We start from the raw sequence: 19,570 nt of genomic DNA, 5'->3' as shown, positions 1-19,570 counted from the left end.
GGGAAATAATGATTTTGCTTCCCATTATTTCAGGAAAGCTTATAAAACGTTTTAAGAAGTCTGAAAGTTGAGTTTTTCTCTATGTTTTGAATTCTTCTTCAACTAGTAATAAAGAAGATACCCACAAGTGCACGCACCCACGAGCACGTGCACACACACACACACATTTACTCCTTGAGAGAAATGCACACAGTGAAAAAGTGAACAGGAAATTCTAGGAGCCCTATGTATAACCAGGGTATTCATTCACAACATGACGTATAATAAACCAGAAATTCATCTGTCGGGGAAGGATTTACAAGGACATGGAGATGGAAAGGCAACACAAATGACACGATACACAATGCAAATAATACTTTCCGCCCACTGCATCTGGAAACTTCACACAACTCTTGGTTTATGAAGCCTGGAAAAAACCATGCTACAGAATAAGCATTTTCATTCAAAAGACTTCAGTTATTTTATGGTGATTCCTATACCTAAGCCTCAGAAGATGACTGCAAACTTTAAAGAAAAAATGAATATTTTATGGCTTAGGGCCCAATGTCTTATCAAATAAAATATCACATAAATCTTCTCACATGGTATCTGCACCATGACAGCATCATGCGGGGAGGTGCTTGTGCAAGTGTGCCACCGTGTGGAATAATATACATTTAATTGTATCCCACATCAGTACCTCATTCTTCCCTTCAAGGAGCTCAGAAATGCCTGCAAGGTAAGTGTGAAATACTCACTTTCCAAGGTCATCTTACTTCTGTAAAAATAGCTGAGAAGTTCCATTTGAAAGGGGCATGAGCACTCCCACATAGCCATCTCACATTACAAAACGCCATGGTGAATTTAATGCTTTACAATTTTAGTAGGTGCTTTAAAATAAACGGCCGGACTGGAGGAATCCCAAGCCGGAATTAAGACTGCCGGAAGAAATATCAACAACTTCAGATATGCAGATGATATCACTCTGATGGCAGAAAGTGAGGAGGAATTAAAGAACCTCTTAATGAAGGTGAAAGAGGAGAGCTCAAAAAATGGTGTGAAGCTCAACATAAAAAAAACCAAGATCATGGCCACTGGACTGATCACCTCCTGGCAAATAGAAGGGGAAGATATGGAGACAGTGACAGATTTTAGTTTCTTGGGCTGCACGATCACTGCACATTGTGACGGCAGCCACGAAATTAAAAGGCGCCTGCTTCTGGGGAAGAAAGCGGTGACAAACCTAGATAGCATCTTAAAAAGCAGAGACATCACCTTGCCGACAAAGATCCACATAGTCAAAGCTATGGTTTTTCCAGTAGCGATGTATGGAAGTGAGAGCTGGACCATAAAGAAGGCTGACTGCCAAAGAATTGATGCCTTTGAATTGTGGTGCTGGAGGAGACTCTTGAGAGTCCCTTGGACTGCAAAGGTATCAAACCTATCCATTTTGAAGGAAATCAACCCTGAGTGCTCACTGGAAGGACAGATCCTGAAGCTGAGGCTCCAATACTTTGGCCATCTCATGAGAAGAGAAGACTCCCTGGAAAAAGACCCTAATGTTGGGAAAGTGTGAAGGCAAGAGGAGAAGAGGACGACAGAGGATGAGATGGTTGGACAGTGTCGTCAAAGCGACCAACATGAATTTGACCAAACTCCGGGAGGCAGTGGAAGATAGGAGGGCCTCGCGTGCTTTGGTCCATGGGGTCATGAAGAGTCAGACACCATTTAATGACTAAACAACAATGAAAAAAATAAACAGAATACCATGCAGAAACCATGAATTCTGCAAGCTCAGTGCTAGCAGAAAAGTCAATCGACACATCTTGCACTTAAAGTATGAACCTATAGACAGCATTGTGTATGCTGTTATTTGATAAAACGAGGGGAAAATGAAGAACACATAGTGGGTACACAACCTATTTTCCCAAGAGCTGTACTTCCACACAAAAACACACAGACACAAAGGGCACATTTCTAGAACTTACAATTGTACATATATGCTCGGAACTATGCAGAGGATGCCTCTGAAACCTCAGAAACCACATAGATGTCGGAATAAGAGTCCAGTGGCTCACCAGGAAGATTTAATGTCTTTGTCACTTCTATTATCAGCAAAGCAAAGCTAAATGCAGGATGTAAGCAGAATTCAGACTCTTTGGGCCCACCTGCACAGCTCCTGATTGGAAAGCTCCAAACTACTTGGGGCCTAGGTTTCGTACCCCTGACTGATCCTCCATGGTCAGTCTCAACAAATAATACATATATTTGGCTCAAGAGGGATTTTTGTGTATCACACAATCACGGCCGGGATCTAATGGTTGTTGTGGGTTTTTCGGGCTCTTTGGCCGTGTTCTGAAGTTTGTTCTTCCTAACGTTTCGCCAATCTCTGTGGCCAGCATCTTCAGAGGACAGCACTCTGTGCTCTGGTGTAGTTGGTTTGGGAGTGGAGTATTTATGGCTGTGAGATGGGCTTTTGTCTTTTTCTGTAGATGGGTGATTAGTGTGTCTTGTTGTGGGTGTATTGTTGTGCTAAGGAGAAGCGATTATCTGTCACTGTGGTTGATGGGTGTCATTAGCTGGTCTTTTGTGTGTAGTGATCCCCGGTCCTTGTGGCTGGGTAGAGTTCGTTGACCTTTTGCACGCTGTATTTTTGAGAGCTGGGAGCCAAGTTTTGTTGAGTTTCAAACTTTCCTCTTTTTTGTTGAAGTTCTGCTGGTGCTTGTGGATTTCAATGGCTTCCTTGCGCAGTCTGACGTAATGATTGCTGGTGTTGTCCAGTATTTCGGTATTTTGAAATAGAATTTCATATCCATTTTGTTTTAGGGCATGTTCAGCTACTGCAGAGTTTTCTGGAGACACTCTTGATGGTTGCATCAGGATGGCTGATAATCATATCCCACCCCTAGAGATTCATCAGATCCGAGCTTCAGGAACTTCTATAACTCATTAGCTTTTTCTGCTTTGAAGTGTGATGCAGTTCAGTACTTTCTAACATTCACAGATATTATTGAATTTCACCTCCCAGAAGCCTCAGATCAGAGAGTCTTAGAATTGCAGTTCAACCTCATCTGAGGAGCCAGGGTTGGGAGTGACTGATTTGAGGCGGCTCCAGAAAGGCAGTGGAAATGACCCCAGCTGAACATTTATATTTGGAGTCATAACATTTTTAGGATTATTTTATATTTGCGCCTGCCAAGAACCTTACTTGTCCCATGGGATTTTAAAAAAAGTGACTTCACCTAACTGTGTCAAGAGTGAAGTCTGTAATTTCTATAAGGAAACCAGGTGCTCCATTATTGAACATGGAAGAACATTTCCCCAGATGAGTTCTCTGGTAAAAGAAAGCAGCAAATAGCAAGAATGTTCGTCAACTAGAAGGTTGGCACCTCCAGCATCAGTATTTCCCAAATTCTCCTCTTTAATATCCAAGTTTCCCCTTCTTTGTACTGAAGGATGTGATATACTTTTCTGAGAACCTCAGCGTCTGCTAACATGTACACTAATATTCATACAAATGATAATCCACAGAACATTTCTAGAGAGGAAGCTTTTGAAAACACACAAACTCACTCAGCTGAGAACAGAGAAACCTAAAGATATCCGAGGCTCAGAATTACTCTATACTCTCCTTTGTCCTGAATGAGTGCATAGTCACTTTACATTTTATCTTGTTGCAAGACGAGAAAACTTACTTGAGGTGGTGCTTTCTTCAGCAAAACCAGAAGAGCCTGCAATACCAGGTTGGAGAACCGTGGCCCAATTGGAACATAATCTGAAACACAAGAGAAAGAAGACCACTTATTAAGGACTCTATGGACTGAAAGAAAGCTGTCATTTTGCTCAGACCTCTGGAGGACTGAATCAACAGTGCCAACATTTATCTACTCGTCTGGGGACTCAACCCCATAGCATGTCTTGAACTGTTCACCTGAAGGTTGTCAGGTAAAGGTAAAGGTTCCCCTTGACAATTTTTGCCCAGTCATGTTCGACTCTAGGGGGCGGTGCTCATCCCCGTTTCCAAGCCATAGAGCCAGCGTTTTGTCCAAAGACAATCTTCCGTGGTCACATGGCCAGTGCGACTTAGACACGGAACGCTGTTACCTTCCCACCGAGGTGGTACCTATTTATCTACTCACATTTACATGCTTTTGAACCGCTAGGTTGGCGGGAGCTGGGACAAGCAACGGGCGCTCACTCCGTCGCGTGGATTCGATCTTACGACTGCTTGGTTTTCTGAGCCTGCAGCACAGGCTTCTGCGGTTTAGCCCACAGCGCCACCACGTCCAGACATGGATTTAATTCCTGTGCCACTCCCAGCTCTGGCTGGTATAAAGGAAGAATCAGCACAGAAGCTGTTTATTCAACTATTCAAGGCTCCTTTTTATTGATAGGCTGCAGAAGGTCAGCTGACCCTCTCTAAAACCCATAAAGGCTTCCACATCGGTCTTACCTGATGACCTGAGGAAATGAGATACTGACTTTTGATGACATGTGGACTGCCTTCATCTTCTTCGCTGGACTTTTATTCACCCTACCTTCAACTATACAGCAGTAACACCCCAATCTACTGTCCAACACACTACTGAATGAAGCTGCCTTCATATTAAAGTTCAAGTGCTTCCGAAAGAAGAGCCCTGGCAAGGCTAGGCAAGGCAAGCTATGGAAGTAGATCCTAGCTCAAAATAAGCCTCACATTAGTCTTCTTTACCTACATTCGTCTTCACAACTATGTCACCTTCCTTACCTAGAAGCCTTTCAATGTCATCCACCACCACACAGCTGAGTTGAGACTTGTAAGCATCATCAAAGATCTGTTTGTTGCAAAGTAAAAAAAAGGGAAGAAAGGAAGCATTCACCTCTTAGTGTTACAGTCACAAGGACCTTCACTGTAAAGCAAATCAAAAATCATGGTTGGTGGAACTTGAATCCGTACTTATACAGACATCACTTTATTTTGATTTTTAACAGTAAGAATACACAACGCACACTGTAGACCTATACTCAAAACTCAACACATTCTATTCTAAGACTGTGAAAATATTCTCAGAATGCACAACAAATTCCAGGAGTAGCAACTTGGCAATGGTGACTGTCCTCAGCAAGCCCAGTCAAGCCTGAATAACAGGTGTTTTGAAGTCTTTACTAGAAATGCAACAATTAATGAAAGAATATTGTGTGTTACATATTGCTAGTAATTTTCTCTGTCCTTTGGAGAGGTTACTAAATGTTTCAAATTCTTTAGAGAAAATAGCCCCCCTCCCTTTTTTAATCCAAGCACTGTCTCTAACTATGGCCCAGATATCTTGAGAGAAGGCATATCAATATATTAGTGAGATTATAAATCCTCAGGAATTTGAAGAAAAAAATTTGGGGGGGGCTCTGAATATTTATCTCCAATAGAGAATCAATTTACTATTTTTAGCAGAAGTTTCTGAATTCATGAATTATGTTGGGTGGGTGCAGATTCTGGGCTTTTTCCTTCTCAAGTCAAGTAAACAAAGATAACTTTGTTTTGTCTTTGTGTGTTCCATTCAACTGAGGCATCACCTATGGCTAAACAAGTCTCAAGAGCTTCTCCAGTGTTGCCTTATAATTCTCTATATTTAAATAAACTATATAAATATTATTACTTCCTAGAGCTTGAACATCTGGGTTTTTTTTGGACTACAGTTCCAAGAACTGCCCAGTCAGCATGTCCATGGCCACGTTGGCTAAGGAATTCTGGGAGGTCTAATCCAAAAAAAAAAAAAAAAAAGAGGTAAGATTTCCAGACCCTATTACAAGTCAGCATTACATTATTTTAATTTAAGAACAGAAATGAGCACAAACTGCCAGTTCGGTGGTTTATGCCAGTTCGTTTAGCAGCTGAACCGATGTTCACCACTTCCCGGCTCTGCCTCCACCAGCAGGCGCCCACTTAGAGGCAGCACCTGGAGGAGGCGGGGCAGGGAATTCAGAGCACTGCCTCTGCGTGGGCACCCACCAGCAGAGGCAGGGCTGGGAAGTGTTGCTGTTTGGCTTCTAAACAAATTGGCACAAACTGCTCAACTGACAGTTCATGCCTATCTCTATTTAAGAACCTTGAACCATGCCATTTTTGCCGACTGTGAAACCCTATTTCTTGTCCTAGACTTTTATTCTATAGGTCTGAACCATAAACATGCCAATCTGAAATGTGGTAAATAAAGAACAATAAAATGACAACACTTAAGGAGTATCATTAACTTTATGGAAAATTAAGAATGGGGTGTGTGTTCCCACGTTATCAGATGTAGAAGACTGGCAATATATTGTCTCCCTAGTGTGTCTGGAAAGTGGTTCAATAAACAAGATTCTTAACATAACAATTATTACATTGAAATGTAAATCTCATATGCAAGGATTACTTTCATCAGTTATTATCTTTTACAATCTAAGTACAGCATTTGTGGTTATGCAGCTACAGGCAATGCAAACAAATTGCTTTAGATGGTAGATACCATATTTTCCATGTATAAGACTATACTTTTGTTTAAAATCTTTAGACTAAAAATTGAGGGTCATCTTATACACAGAGGTAAGCTAAGGGGAGAAAGTGGAGCTTTCTCCCCTCAGTGGAGGAGAAAGCAGGGATCAAAGTGATCCTGCAGGGCTTTGATCCCTGATTTCCCCATCACTTGCTAAGTCCCAGTTCGATTTCTCAATTTTGGGTTAGAAAAGTGGGGGGTGCCTTATACATGGGGCATCATATGCATGGAAATATACGGTACTTCTTACATTTCTTGTGCCTCTTTGCCATTAGTGTGCCCCCATCACACAAGGGAACATTTATCAGCCTTCTACCAGGCTTGATAATGTTTATACTGTAATAATTAAAAATAATACTTAATATTAAATAATACTTATATGGTATAGTATAGTATATAGTATTATATAGATTTGCCATATATATATGGCATTCAGATTGTTTTACATAAAGCACACCACATTATGACAACCAAGCAGAGATGTAAACCATTTAGGTATCTGTTTTTATGGTATTTCTTCTCTAAAATCATAATGGCCTCCTAAGTTGCCAATATATGACCACATTTATGTGAATGTATCAGCATTGCTCTTTACAAGAAGGAAACTGATCCCTTCTCTGGATTTCAGGATGCCTTTTAAAAAAATCAAAAGAGAACAACACCCTGTCCCACCTCCTTGGATGAACACCCACTCAGACAAGGAGGCAGGACAAGCAAACACTTCCTCCTGCTGGGGACTCATCGAACAGTCAAAGAGGAGAAGGAGAGGAGCATGTTCTGACTCATGAGTGGGTGATTGGCCAGGGAGGTGGGGAAAGGGAAAGTGCAGCACCTGTGATGCTGTGCTTACAAATTGGCGCAAATCTATGAACCGAAGTTTGTGCCCATCTCCAGTTCTGATCACAAGAGGCAATTGTAAAGAAAGCTCTCTGAAGTACACCTTTGCTTCTGCCTATCTGCTGAATGCCAGTACTTATATGTGCTCCTCGTGCCTGCTTCGGTCCCTGAAATTCCTTCACTCTTCATACTTTTGTCCCTCTATCTGCTACAAGGCAGTTTCTACATAATCACAATTTATACCTTTTTAATGGCCTGGCACTTAGCAGTTTCTGAAAAGCCGATCATCTTATCAGGAGAGCAGATCTTGATAAAGGGGAAGTTAGATTCTTCTGCAATCTTGGCAGCCAGGGCTGTCTTCCCACTGTGAGGTGGTCCTATACATGAAAAACACATCATGAGACAGACAAAACTGAACAACAGGGAGTAAACTCAGGTGAGCTCAGAGAAACAAATCAGCTTTGAATGAAGCCACTTGTGTGATGGCAATAAAAAGGTTCCTTTACTCGATAGGCACCCCAACCAGCAAACTTGTAGTTTCAAGTGTGTCTTGAGGGCTGCTAAGGAGAGAACAAAGCACTATCAGTATATTGCTAACTCCACTAAACCTGCAATTTTAGGCATCTTAAGAGCCTTGCTAAGATGTCCTTGTTGTGAATGACTTGAGAGCATTGTGGTCTCCACATATCTTTACTAAGTTGCTGCTGGGCCCACTCTTTCTGCTGAGCATACAACTGATCTGCTTTGTGGAGATGCACTGATGTAGGATTGTGATCTGAAGGGGGGGTACTTTGTGGCAGACAGAACACTAAACAGTAGGGTTTGGAACATTGATTTCTAACCTTGGGTCCCCAGATGCCTTCACTACTAGCTGTATTGGCCAGGATTTCTGGGAGTTGTAGTCTAAGAACACCTGGGGATCCAAGGTTTGACAGGTCCAGGGGCTGTAGACATTAAATGGTGTCAAAAACAGCAAATGCCCTTAAGAAAAAATGAACTGTAAGTGGCTCAAAATCCATATTCGGTTTTAGGGAAAAGGGTAGTTTGGAGCATTAAGAAATCCAATAGGTTTCTCTCTGATTTTTACTTAAAAGAGTACATACTAATGAAAACTTTCAAGAGCTGAAAGTTTGTCTCTTTGCCGGAAAAAGAGGAGAGAAAGGCTAGGGCCTACAAAAAGAGCCTTAGTGGTCATACTTGGCCCACCATGGGTTTATACTTACTAGGAATTTTTAATCTCTGGAGGAGTAGAGGGTTTATTAAAAGAGCCACACTAGAAGTCTTACAAAGCTACATGGGGACTCTTGGGGATTCGACCTTGTGGGTTGCTCATGCTGGCAACCAGGCAGGAACAAGGGCACCATGTTAATTTCACTCAGTAGTTTTTAATGCAAATCAACTATGTTGTTCTTCTTGATTACTTTTTCTTTCCCATCCATCCTCCAACCTCCCTTTTCATTTCTCTTTCAAACATCACATCAGATCATGATTTCTGGTAGCCATAGTTAGGAAACAAAGCCACTGTTTCAGCTTTTAAATTCCCAGCAAGTAAATAATTCCGAAGAAGTTGTCTGTTTTAAATTCATCCTGATGGCCAGGATGCTACAAACCTAAGCCAATTACACCAAACCAGTTAACAAAAATAGTGGCTCCAAAACCCATTTCAAATACTGGTTTTCAGTTTTCATTTGCCTGCAGATTACATTTAGTCAATTTAGTCATCACAACAAGCCATAAGTAAGCTTCCTTAAATCTGGTTTGATGTGGTATTTGCATTAATCTAGCATGCATTACTAAGCAAACTGATGCCTAATCTCTTCAAGACTTCAGTGACTTCCCCACGTAAATTACAGGACTTCTCAAATTATAAAAGTTCTTGGGCACAACTGTTTTGTTACAACATCTTCAGTTTATCAGTTGTAGAAGAGATAATTCAGAAAGGGGAACCTACCTTCCAAAAGAACACTGACCAAAGGAGTACGATCACTGTTTTTGGCCTGATTAACCAGGAGCTCCCCATCATCCAGCACTCGAGTGACAGGGTCACCCCATTTAATAATGCCATTCATGATGTAGCTGGCATAGTCCTCTTGATTGGTCCCAAATGCCTGCATATTGAAGAGAAGGAGATATTGTAAAAACCGAGAATCAGCTGCAAATCCATTCCAGTTTGCCATTGTCTATCAGGGTATAGACAATCTTAGCAAGTCATATAAATGCTCAGTAAGAATTAATAGGTGTCCACTCACCGGCTTGATATCATTCTCCAAAGAAGCTAAAAAATCTCCCCTTGTCACCTGAAGGGACTCTGCTTTCTCCATATCAACTTCCACTTTGCTGGTGGCCTGATTACAAGAAGGGATGGCACATTAGCACAACCTAGAAGCATGGACTCAAATACTCAATTACTACAAGTCAAACAGTTATTCTCATACTGTCACTCCCAGAGGCACAGCTGATAAGGATACAAGAGGAAAAACCGTCTTGATAGCTGCTCTCAAATTTACATAACTCCCTACAAAAAACGGCTACATTGGTTGTCCTTCTTACGGGCCAACAAGGACCTTTTTTATTTGAACAGGTTTTTGGCAATTAACTAGCTGCTGTAAAGAACCTTTAGGTAAGTGGTTGCCATGTTTTTCAATGTGCTTTTAAACTAGCTTTAATTTACCGTATTTTCCTGTGCATAAGACGACTCCCACTTTTCTAACCTCAAATTAGAAAATTTGATCCCTGCTTTCCCCCTCCGCTTCCTAAGCCCCGCAAAAGCAGGATCAAAGGGCTGCGGAAGTGGAGGGGAAAAGCAGTGATCTTAGGAAATGGAGAGGGAAACCAACGATGAAAGGGCTGCAGGATCGCAGTCCTTTGATCCTGCAGCCTTTTCATGGCTGGTTTCCCCACCATGATCCTGCAGTGCTTTGATCCTTTCCCTCTCTTAATTCCATGTATATGATGACCCTCAATTTTTAGTCAAAATATTTTAGATAAAAGTACTGTCTTATACATGGAAAAATACGGCAATTGTGTTTTACTGTAATAAACTGGAGTCAAATATTATACCTTACTTTCTAGTTACCTTGTCATTAACTGCTTGAGTCCCAGTTTGTGAAAACGGCAAGATTAAATGCAGGTATGCATGCATGCATACATACATACAGAGTAGCAGAATTAATAGCAAGCCTTGCAAGAATCTACATATCCCCAGCTTCCATTTAAATAACTGTTTCAAGACCTTTATTCTCAAAAATTCTGTTTGGAACAGAATTGTATTGAGTATTTCTATTCTTTGTCCTTTAAGTTCTGCTGAATCTCCTCTGATTGTGAGAACTTACTTGTTTTTCTCATCCACTTTAGCACCCAATCTTCATGGCCTTGTCAGAAATGATTTCAAACCACCCAAGTAAATTTAATAGAAAGTCTGGACTTAGACAAAATCTACTTTGCAGATGGGGTACTGGAGACTGTTCTAACAGTCATTTATCAGATCCTGGCACCCAGGATGTCAGCTTTTTCAAAGAGAAAGCATTTACCATAAGCCAAGAATAGCTCTGTATAATGCTGAAAGCTGTTCGTGTGCTGCCCTGTCTTGGGGTAGCATTATTTTAAAACAAACATGCATACAGAGGTCAGTACCTACATCTTCCTTCCACATTACATTTCTCAGTTCTTTTGCTACAGGTATTTTCCACAAAGCTGGCTCTGATGCTTGGCAAGAAAAAAACTGCCCTAGAAGTTAAATGTGAAGAGATTCTAAGGAAGGAGACATCTATTCAACCTCATATCAAAACTCCCAAATGCCATAGGCTGTGGCCGTCTTGTTTTTATCTAATTTGATCTATAGGTTACAGGAGGGAAGGGAGACAGCTTTGCATCACTGAATGCTGCATGTTTGAAACAAAAGACAAATATGATCCTTTGCAAAGACCAAGCAAGCACATTCAGGGAACAAACAGTTCTGCAAGTCCTTCCTCCTGAAATGATAACTTTCAAAGGACTAGGGCCAATTCTTTATAGGACAGCATTCAGATATACAACTCCCCACAAATGTGTGCCTAATGTATGAGTGGTATATTCCCAGAGGTTCCTCTCTGTGGCCCTTACAATGACCAGGTCACTGAAGAGTATAATTATTATGAATTGGAACAATGGAGGTCAAAATTAGAATGTACGTATGTAGAGTCACTGGTCAGCACATGCACATCCAAAAAGGGAAGGCAATCTCTTGCAAGCAAGAAGAAAAACAATGAAAATAAATTCCCCAACCTTCTGAAATTCCACCCAAACCACCTTTAACCTGCTCATCTTCAACTGCACTTATTTCATAAATCTTTTCCTCATAACCCAAGTCTTTATGGTGTACTATTAAGTCAAAGCATGAGAGGAAAGATATTCAAACTCATTACGATCAAGAGCAGAGTGCCAGACAGAGAAAAAGAGGTGAAGAGGAAGAGCAACAACAGAAGGGCAGCTTTGGTGTCTAAGCTAGTGCCATCTAAAGAAATGGAACAGATCTGGGGGAAACCCTCACCTTAATGTGTCTGTTCATTGCAGTAGACTGCGCTGCACGAACTAGGCCCTCAAGCTCTGCACCACTGAAGTTCTTGGTCTCTACAGCCAGCTCGGAAATATCAACATCTGGAGCCAGCAATTGGTGGGTCCGCATTCTTGATGTGTGGATGTTGAGAATCTGCATTCTCCCCTTTTCATCCGGTAAACCTACAAAGGGAGCACCAATGAGGGTTCTTTGGTTTAGAGAATGCTACTGTCTTTCACAACCATAATACTAGTATATGGAGAATAAGCCACCTTCCCCAAATCTGGTTGTCTCCAGATGTTTCTGGAGGGCAAAGAAGACTGTATTTTATTATCTGCTTCACTCAAGGCATAACAATGATTGACATCCTATGAATGGGAAATGAAATATTTCAATTGGAATGGCAGGTTTCAGACATATGTGCATAATTAGTTGGCAAACCACAGTAAATGGGTCCTTCTTACAGTTAAATGACCAACTGGTGATTTTAGATCAACAAGCTATCCATGGTATCTGAATCTGGAAAAGTATGCCTTATGGTTAATGGGAAGAAACTAGAATTTGAAACTATGGAAACTTTTATTTTCTTCTCTGCTCCTCTTGTATATGATCCCAAGGCTTTTCACAGTTCAATATAGCAGAAAACCACAGTTTTCCATTATATGAGCACTTGAACATTGCATTTCACAAGATAGGACTCTTTCCAACTGGGAGAAGAGCAGGAACCAACATCCTTGTTTTGGAGTTCATATAACTCAAACAAATTAAATTTATCTATATGAATCTGGGAGTTGTATACCGTAATTTATTTGGTACTGTTCACGGAAAGAAAAATGAAACAGACCACTCACTACTGGAAATTAGGTATCCTCAACTATAACTCCCATAACATGTAATCACTTAGGAGAGTTAGAATCCCCAACTTCTAAAGGGTTTCAGGTAACCCTTTGGATTAGGGATCCTGAGTCTCACGCATCTAATGTTCACTCTGTTTGAGCTATGCTAGCTACTTCCATGGTCAATTTTCTGCTTCATCTATGCTGTTTGTTTTATTATAATTACCTTCCCTTTATTTGCTTCAGTATGTTGCAGTTTTTGCCTTTCCTACAGAGTTTGATAGCACAAATGTTCTCAGTTCTAACTTACCAATCTCCATTTTCACCTCTAGTCGCCCAGGTCGCAGGAGAGCTTCATCTATCAGGTCTGGTCTGTTGGTCATACCTAATGGACCAAATGAAAACGGTTAGCAAAGATAGTGATGCAACTTGAAAAAACTGAAGACTGTAATTATTTCTTAGCTTAACTGGAAGAATCTTTTCTGCATTAGACCCAAATGGGGATGCACCATAATTCTTTATCCTCTCTCCTCTGAAAAACTGAACCAGAGCCCTAGATAAGCAGCACATTTAAGCTAGTAGAGGCTCTTTCTTTTAACACAGGGGATTCACCCATTCAAGAGTCATCGTGTGAACCAGCAGTTCACAGGCATGAAGTACATTACAGCCAACATGATCAGTTCTATATGGATGTTATTGTACCTGCATCTGTATCTAACTCTGGTGTCAAACCATGCTAGCACTATCCCTTCCTACTACTTAATTGTTTAAGAATTGGGACAAAAGTGTTCATAGGAATACAATTCATGCAAATGTCAGCCAATTTTTCACTCTCCAAGCTAAGTTCTTCAGGCATAATCCATCTCAATCAGCTGCTCAAGTCCTACAGGTCACCTACTAAGAACTCCTATTTCAGTCATATAAAATAAATCTGAGGATTGAGATAATGAAATAGTATGCAGTTCTCTGCACAAAGCCTCCTCTTTCTATAGTAACCATAGCAAAGACACCCCCCCCGCCCCCAAAGAGAACAAAGTGTTTTCATACCAATGACCAAAATGTTGTTCAGCTGCTCAACCCCATCAATTTTTGACAGGAGCTGGTTCACGACTGTGTCATGGACACCAGTGCTACCCGCCATACTTCCTCTTTGTTTGCAGATGGCATCAATTTCATCGAAGATGATGATGTGGACACCACTGTTTGCACCCAGCTAGTGAAAAGAAACCAAAGCACATCATAACCTTCTCTGTAACGGTGAGGATTTTGGAAATAAAATCCTTCCTTCTGAATAACAAGCCAATGACTAAGACTACAAGAAACTTGGCCTACAAGGTACTGGATTTCACAACATTCTAAAAGTACACGGTTGTTGAAGGGTTTACTATGACAACTGTTGCATGGATCTACTCATCCTGTTCTTAGTCAATATCTTGGCGTAATGCAAATAATTGCAGGCTAATCCATTTACCAGGTTAAACAGAAACAGACCACTCAGAAGAAAAGAACTAGAGAACGAAGCATTATTATATTCCTATGAGGAACATGACATTTTATTCCATATATAGTTCATTCTAAGGTCTGAGCACAGATTGTAAAACATTAATCCTAGAAGTCCAACTATATTCAATGAACACCATCTTACACTAACCCTGGTGATCCAAAACAAACTACTGTATAGTAATTTCTACTGCTACATCCAAAATGTCTTTGCCTGCAGCAGAATAAATATATTATTCTACTGGGTGATGACATTTTTAATGCTTTCCCATGCAATATCCCACTCCTTGCAATTTGTAGCAAATCTAACACAACAAAGCAGACTGAGTGTCCAGTGTCCAATGCACATTTGTGTCCAGTGTGCCACTCCCTTACAGAAGATTATTATTTTGCTTTATTGTTCACTGGATCTCTGAGTCGCAAGTGGAAACTAAATCCAGAAAGGAATACTGGAACTTAACATACAGGTCCATTAGCTTAGTGGCAAGTTCTGTATACTTCTGTAGGAGAAGCACTGGAGGTGAAAAAAGAAACAGACATGGCTGTTTGCCACCCTGGCAAACGGTACTGCGATGTGCCTCAGCCTCAGTGTGAGACTCAAATCAGAGGCTGAAGAGATGCACACCTTAATTTAGTAAGCCAAGGTAGACTTTACAACCTTTCTGTTGAGAGATGTGGGATGAAAACAATATAAAGAGCGAGTTGGAACATTTAAGTTCACTTGTTCTTTCGATATGCATCTTAAGTGCCCTTTGCAGGATTACACATGCCATAAGAGGAGGAGTGGGAGGAATATGGGCAGAAGTTAGATAACGCCAACACCTGAGATCTGCAGAGTGCCATGTTGATCTCTGGGATGGAAAGCTAGGTTCTGGATAAAAGTGACTGCATCCATGTCAAAATGGCAGAGACAATCCCCCAGTGAAAATGCTCCCCTTGTTAAGAGTTGTTGTTTTCGTTGTTAAGTACTGCTTGGAACAGAAGGTAAGTAGTGAGTAGGAGTTAAATTTGCAAAACCTCTTAAGAGAAGCAAGAAAACAAGACAAGGTAAGAAGAGACAAGCTCTTGGAAAAGTGAAAGGAAAAGAGTGATTTCTAGAGTGGTGAGATTAAGAGTTGCTAGAAAAAAATATTCTAAACAAGGAAAGGAACTGGGGTAGAGCTGGAGGGCATCCTCTTTTTGAAAACAGTAGTCATATGCCCTACCTCTGCTGGGGAAGGAACAAGACACAACCCCACTCTTCCAGATGTTTTTGCAACAATACCCAGAAAACTGAGGGGCAACCACATAGAAAGAATATTCTTTAGATGTTCATGTTCAAAGAGAGGAAACTTAACCTAAACAAGGGTAAAGGTTGTCGTGGAACAGAGATGTAGAGACAGCTTCTGTGAGAGACTTGCTCTGAAGGCTATCATCTTCACCCTGAATGGACACAGGCTTCTCCTGCCTGCTCTGGCATTTACAAACCAGATGATTAGAATTTGCATTGCACCAGAAAAAACAAAGTTGTGCTATATAACATCCTGACTGTAAAAATAGCCCCAGCACCAGAATAAACTGCTGAAGGAAACCATCAAATCTCCGTCCTTCAATGGTTTGAAGTTTGGTAGGATCTTCTAAAGATGTGTTAAGGTATGCAATGTCTTCTTGAGGCGTATATGGTGGTTGGCCCCTTAGACTCCTAGGAACTTTTTACAATGTCATTGCAATGCTCTGAACTACCACAGCTGGAAACAGGCATCAGGAAAGCTGCTGAGAGCAACAGTGTTGCGTCTGCCCTCTTTTCCCCTCATCACATCTACCGTTATCAGAATGCAAGACACAAATCACTTTGTGAGTTTTCCGCACTCATATCCAATTTCAGTGCATGCTGTTTGTAGGGCAGAAATTACTGCAACACAGCAATGTCATCACACATTTTACAACAGCCAGTTTTATAGGGAAGTAGAGAGGAACCAGACAAAGCAGGGCTACTGCTCTGAGTGGCAGCCATGCATGCTCCATTATGTCTTGTTCCTGTCCGAATACCCATCTCAGGTTAAAGCAACCACATTCATTCATTCTTGTCAAGTTACCCTTCTCTGTTCTTCTTCGGCATCTGCAAAGAGCTTGCGAATGTTGGCCTCTGACTCGCCAACATATTTGTTGAGGATTTCGGGTCCGTTCACTATTTTTGGTTCTCGGGCATTCAACATCTTGCCAATCTGCCTGGCCATCAGAGTTTTACCACAGCCAGGAGGGCCATATAAGAGGATGCCTTTCACATGTTTGCAGCCTAGGAGGGAAAGAAAAGAGATACTTATTGTGCAATTGAAGCAGAAGGTATTTCCTGGCCAGAGAAATACAAGACAACACTGTTTAGTCATAGGTGTCTTGCCTACAGAAAATGCAATTGTAGTAAAATACAACTGCCAAGTTATTTACTGGTATTTGAAGCATTTATTAACAGTATTTAAATAACAATGCCTGGGCTATCGATTTGTTCACTGGGTTTCAGGCAAAGTTGGTGAAAACAAGAGCCAGACGTCTGGATCCAAACTACTGTAGTATTAAGCTATTGTTATCACTAGCCACCATCTCAGTACCATCTCGGCGGGAAGGTAAAACGGTGTTCCCTAGTCAAGCTGGCCACGTGACAGCGGAAACTGTCTTCGGACAAGCGCTGGCTCTATGGATTGAAAAACAGGATGAGCACCGCCCCCTAGAGTCGGACACGACTGGACTAAAAATGTCAAGGGGAACTTTTACCTTTATCGCTAGTCACAGTTTAAATGAATCATACTGGATGCTCTGAATCACTCTTTTGGTGCACACAGAAGAGACAGGAGCGCATAAGTCTAACTCTACTCACATACTATGTGGGGAACAGTTTAATCTCATGGCCAATGTAACTATTATAAGATGTTGGAACCTCAAATCAGGCCAATCCCCTTTCCCATTTTTCTCTCTCTCATTTTCCCCTTATTTACATATTAACACAATATAATTTACATACTAACAGATTCTATTTATATAGAAAGTATCCAGAGTACACAAAAACCATTAACTTCTTATTGGTTGTATCATTTCTCTTCCAAACAGATAGATATAGGATCAAGTTCGGTGTTTGAGGTAATAAAATGAGAACCTCCTGACAAATAAGCTCCTTCCAGGACTTGGAGTCTTGTGGCAACAGGCCCAAATTTGACTGCTATATAAATCAGGAGGGTATTAATGTGGGAACAACACTTTTCCAGTCTTATGGTGTGTGAATCTTCTCTCCCCTTCCTGCTTCCCATCCTAGTGATAACTTACAAGATACTACAAGCTATTAGAACATGAATGGACAACTTTGGCAGGGTCAAGGACCAATTTGGCCCTTCCTCTGACATGTACTATAGGCAGTGGTCCCCAACCTTTGGCCTCCAGATGTTCTTGGACTACAACTCCCAGAAGCCTACACCACCACCTCTTCTGGCCAGGATTTCTGGGAACTGAAGTCCAAGAACATTTGGAGGCCCAAGGTTGAGGACCACTGCTATAGGCTGCACTCAGTTCATCAACAGATTTCACTGGGACAGATTTGAAGAGGGGGCTGGGAGCCGCATCACTAACATGCAGTAACGTCTGATTTTAAAACAGGAGTCATGGTGCATGTTTTGCAATAAACATTGTGAAGTACAATACCAAATACATATACCAATTCTCTAATAAAACCTCAGAAAAACTGAAGATATGAAATCGATGGATTGAGTCAGAACATAGACCTATTGCTGTCCCAACTGACACCAGTTTCACTCACATGTTGATGTCTTTTTAACCAGAGATACCAGAGGTTAAGCTTGGAACCTTCCGCACGCTAAGAGCATAGTTTAGTAGTAAGCTCTGCTACCTCTTCATGGCATATTTGGAAAATAGAACAGAGAAATAAATAAATGGAACTTGATTGGAGATGATGTACTGATAAAGAAGCAGTGTGGTTTAAGGCATTCGGTCTTGAACTAGCACTCATCAGACCTAGGTTCAAATCTCCACCCAGCCATGAAAACTTACTAAGAGGGAACAAAGGTATTATTTATTTATTTATTTATTTATTTATTTATTTATTTATTTATTTATTTATTTATTTATTTATTTAATTTAATTTAATTTAATTTAATTTAATTTAATTTAATTTAATACATAACTCGCCCATCTGGCCTATAAGACCACTCTAGGCGGCTTCTAATATACTATAAACAATAAAATAATACAGAATTATTCCATTCCTTGAGCATCCCACATACAGTACCTTGAAAACCCTATTAGCGTTGTTACAAGTTGGAAGAGACTTGATGCCACATAACAAAAATGTTGAAAGTGAAACAGGGAAGGATAGCAATTAGAGCAGCACAGTGGATGACTGTGAAGGAGGGAATAAAATACAGGAGTGGAGGGTGTTGATGGACCTCTGCATGCATGTGGGGAAAAAGATTTTGAGAACGGCAGAGAAAAAAAAAGAAGAACTGGACAACTGATCTCAAATTATTTCCAGCAAGCCATGGGATCTTCTGAATTTTTATAGAGTTGAAGAAGCAGAAATACCCTCTAAGAACCCACATTATCCTTAATCAGGTCACTAGCTCAACCAGCCGAGAGTATTGCCTATTCTCACTGAAAACTAGCTTTTCAAAATCTCAGACACAGGCATTTGTTGGCCCCTCTTAGTTGAGAACACTCCGCTGGGGATTTGAGGATTCTGGGATCATCTGTCTACAAAGCATATGTCCCACAGCGGCATATCAGTCACATATCTCTCTGAAGCTGCCTCGGACTGCCCTCTATGCAAACTCATACGCTGTCCACCTGCCATATTCTGGAAGAAGAACTAACAAGGTCTTCTTCCAAACCAAGGGCAGCATGGTTCTCAGGCTGAATCACAGTATTAAACATGGCCATAATGTCGGCAGTTGTGAGTTTTTAATACACCGAATCTGCTTTTCCGTTACCTCAGTGGTGAGCTGGACTTATTAGTCAACTCTCAGGCATTTGAGAGAGACAGGTAGAAAAGCAAACACATGCACAATGTAAATGGGGGAGGAAAGAAAAATATTACTGGAGGTGAAAGACTAATTTTACACATGAACCAGCAAGGTGGTGATAAATTAAAAGTTATCCTTGTCAAATTAGTGTCAGGGAAGAGCCTGTTAATTCAGCATACGGGGAACACGATCTCTTGTGTAGCCAAAAAAACAGTGAGGTGGGATTTGAATGATGAGTGATGCCGGTGAAGGGGAATCCCAGCCTGCCTAGACGAGAGAGGCTGTGGAAAGGCTACGAGCAAGTTGGGACAGATTTTGTACAAACAGGTTTAGGGAATTTCTGATGTCAGGCAAGCCAGATGGACATAATCCCCT

At 41.0% G+C, this 19,570-nt stretch overlaps 1 protein-coding gene across 2 annotated transcripts in view; it reads right to left on the bottom strand.

The window, feature by feature from the left end:
• NSF (N-ethylmaleimide sensitive factor, vesicle fusing ATPase) overlaps positions 1-19,570 on the bottom strand; it is an 81,845-nt gene that overhangs the window by 12,422 nt on the left and 49,853 nt on the right. For both annotated transcript variants that reach the window (XM_020798010.3, XM_020798009.3), the window contains exons 9-17: positions 16,271-16,470; positions 13,743-13,908; positions 13,006-13,080; positions 11,854-12,041; positions 9,575-9,670; positions 9,277-9,433; positions 7,569-7,702; positions 4,727-4,793; positions 3,675-3,754 (exon numbers count right to left, since the gene is read on the bottom strand). In XM_020798010.3, coding sequence (XP_020653669.1) covers positions 3,675-3,754; positions 4,727-4,793; positions 7,569-7,702; positions 9,277-9,433; positions 9,575-9,670; positions 11,854-12,041; positions 13,006-13,080; positions 13,743-13,908; positions 16,271-16,470 — 1,163 coding nt within the window. The remainder of the gene's footprint in view (positions 1-3,674; positions 3,755-4,726; positions 4,794-7,568; positions 7,703-9,276; positions 9,434-9,574; positions 9,671-11,853; positions 12,042-13,005; positions 13,081-13,742; positions 13,909-16,270; positions 16,471-19,570) is intronic.

Source organism: Pogona vitticeps, chromosome 6 (genome assembly GCF_051106095.1).
Source record: "Pogona vitticeps strain Pit_001003342236 chromosome 6, PviZW2.1, whole genome shotgun sequence".
Classification (NCBI taxonomy): domain Eukaryota; kingdom Metazoa; phylum Chordata; class Lepidosauria; order Squamata; family Agamidae; genus Pogona; species Pogona vitticeps.
The sequence above is the reverse complement of the archived record's forward strand: the minus strand, read 5'-3'. Positions and strand labels throughout refer to the sequence as shown.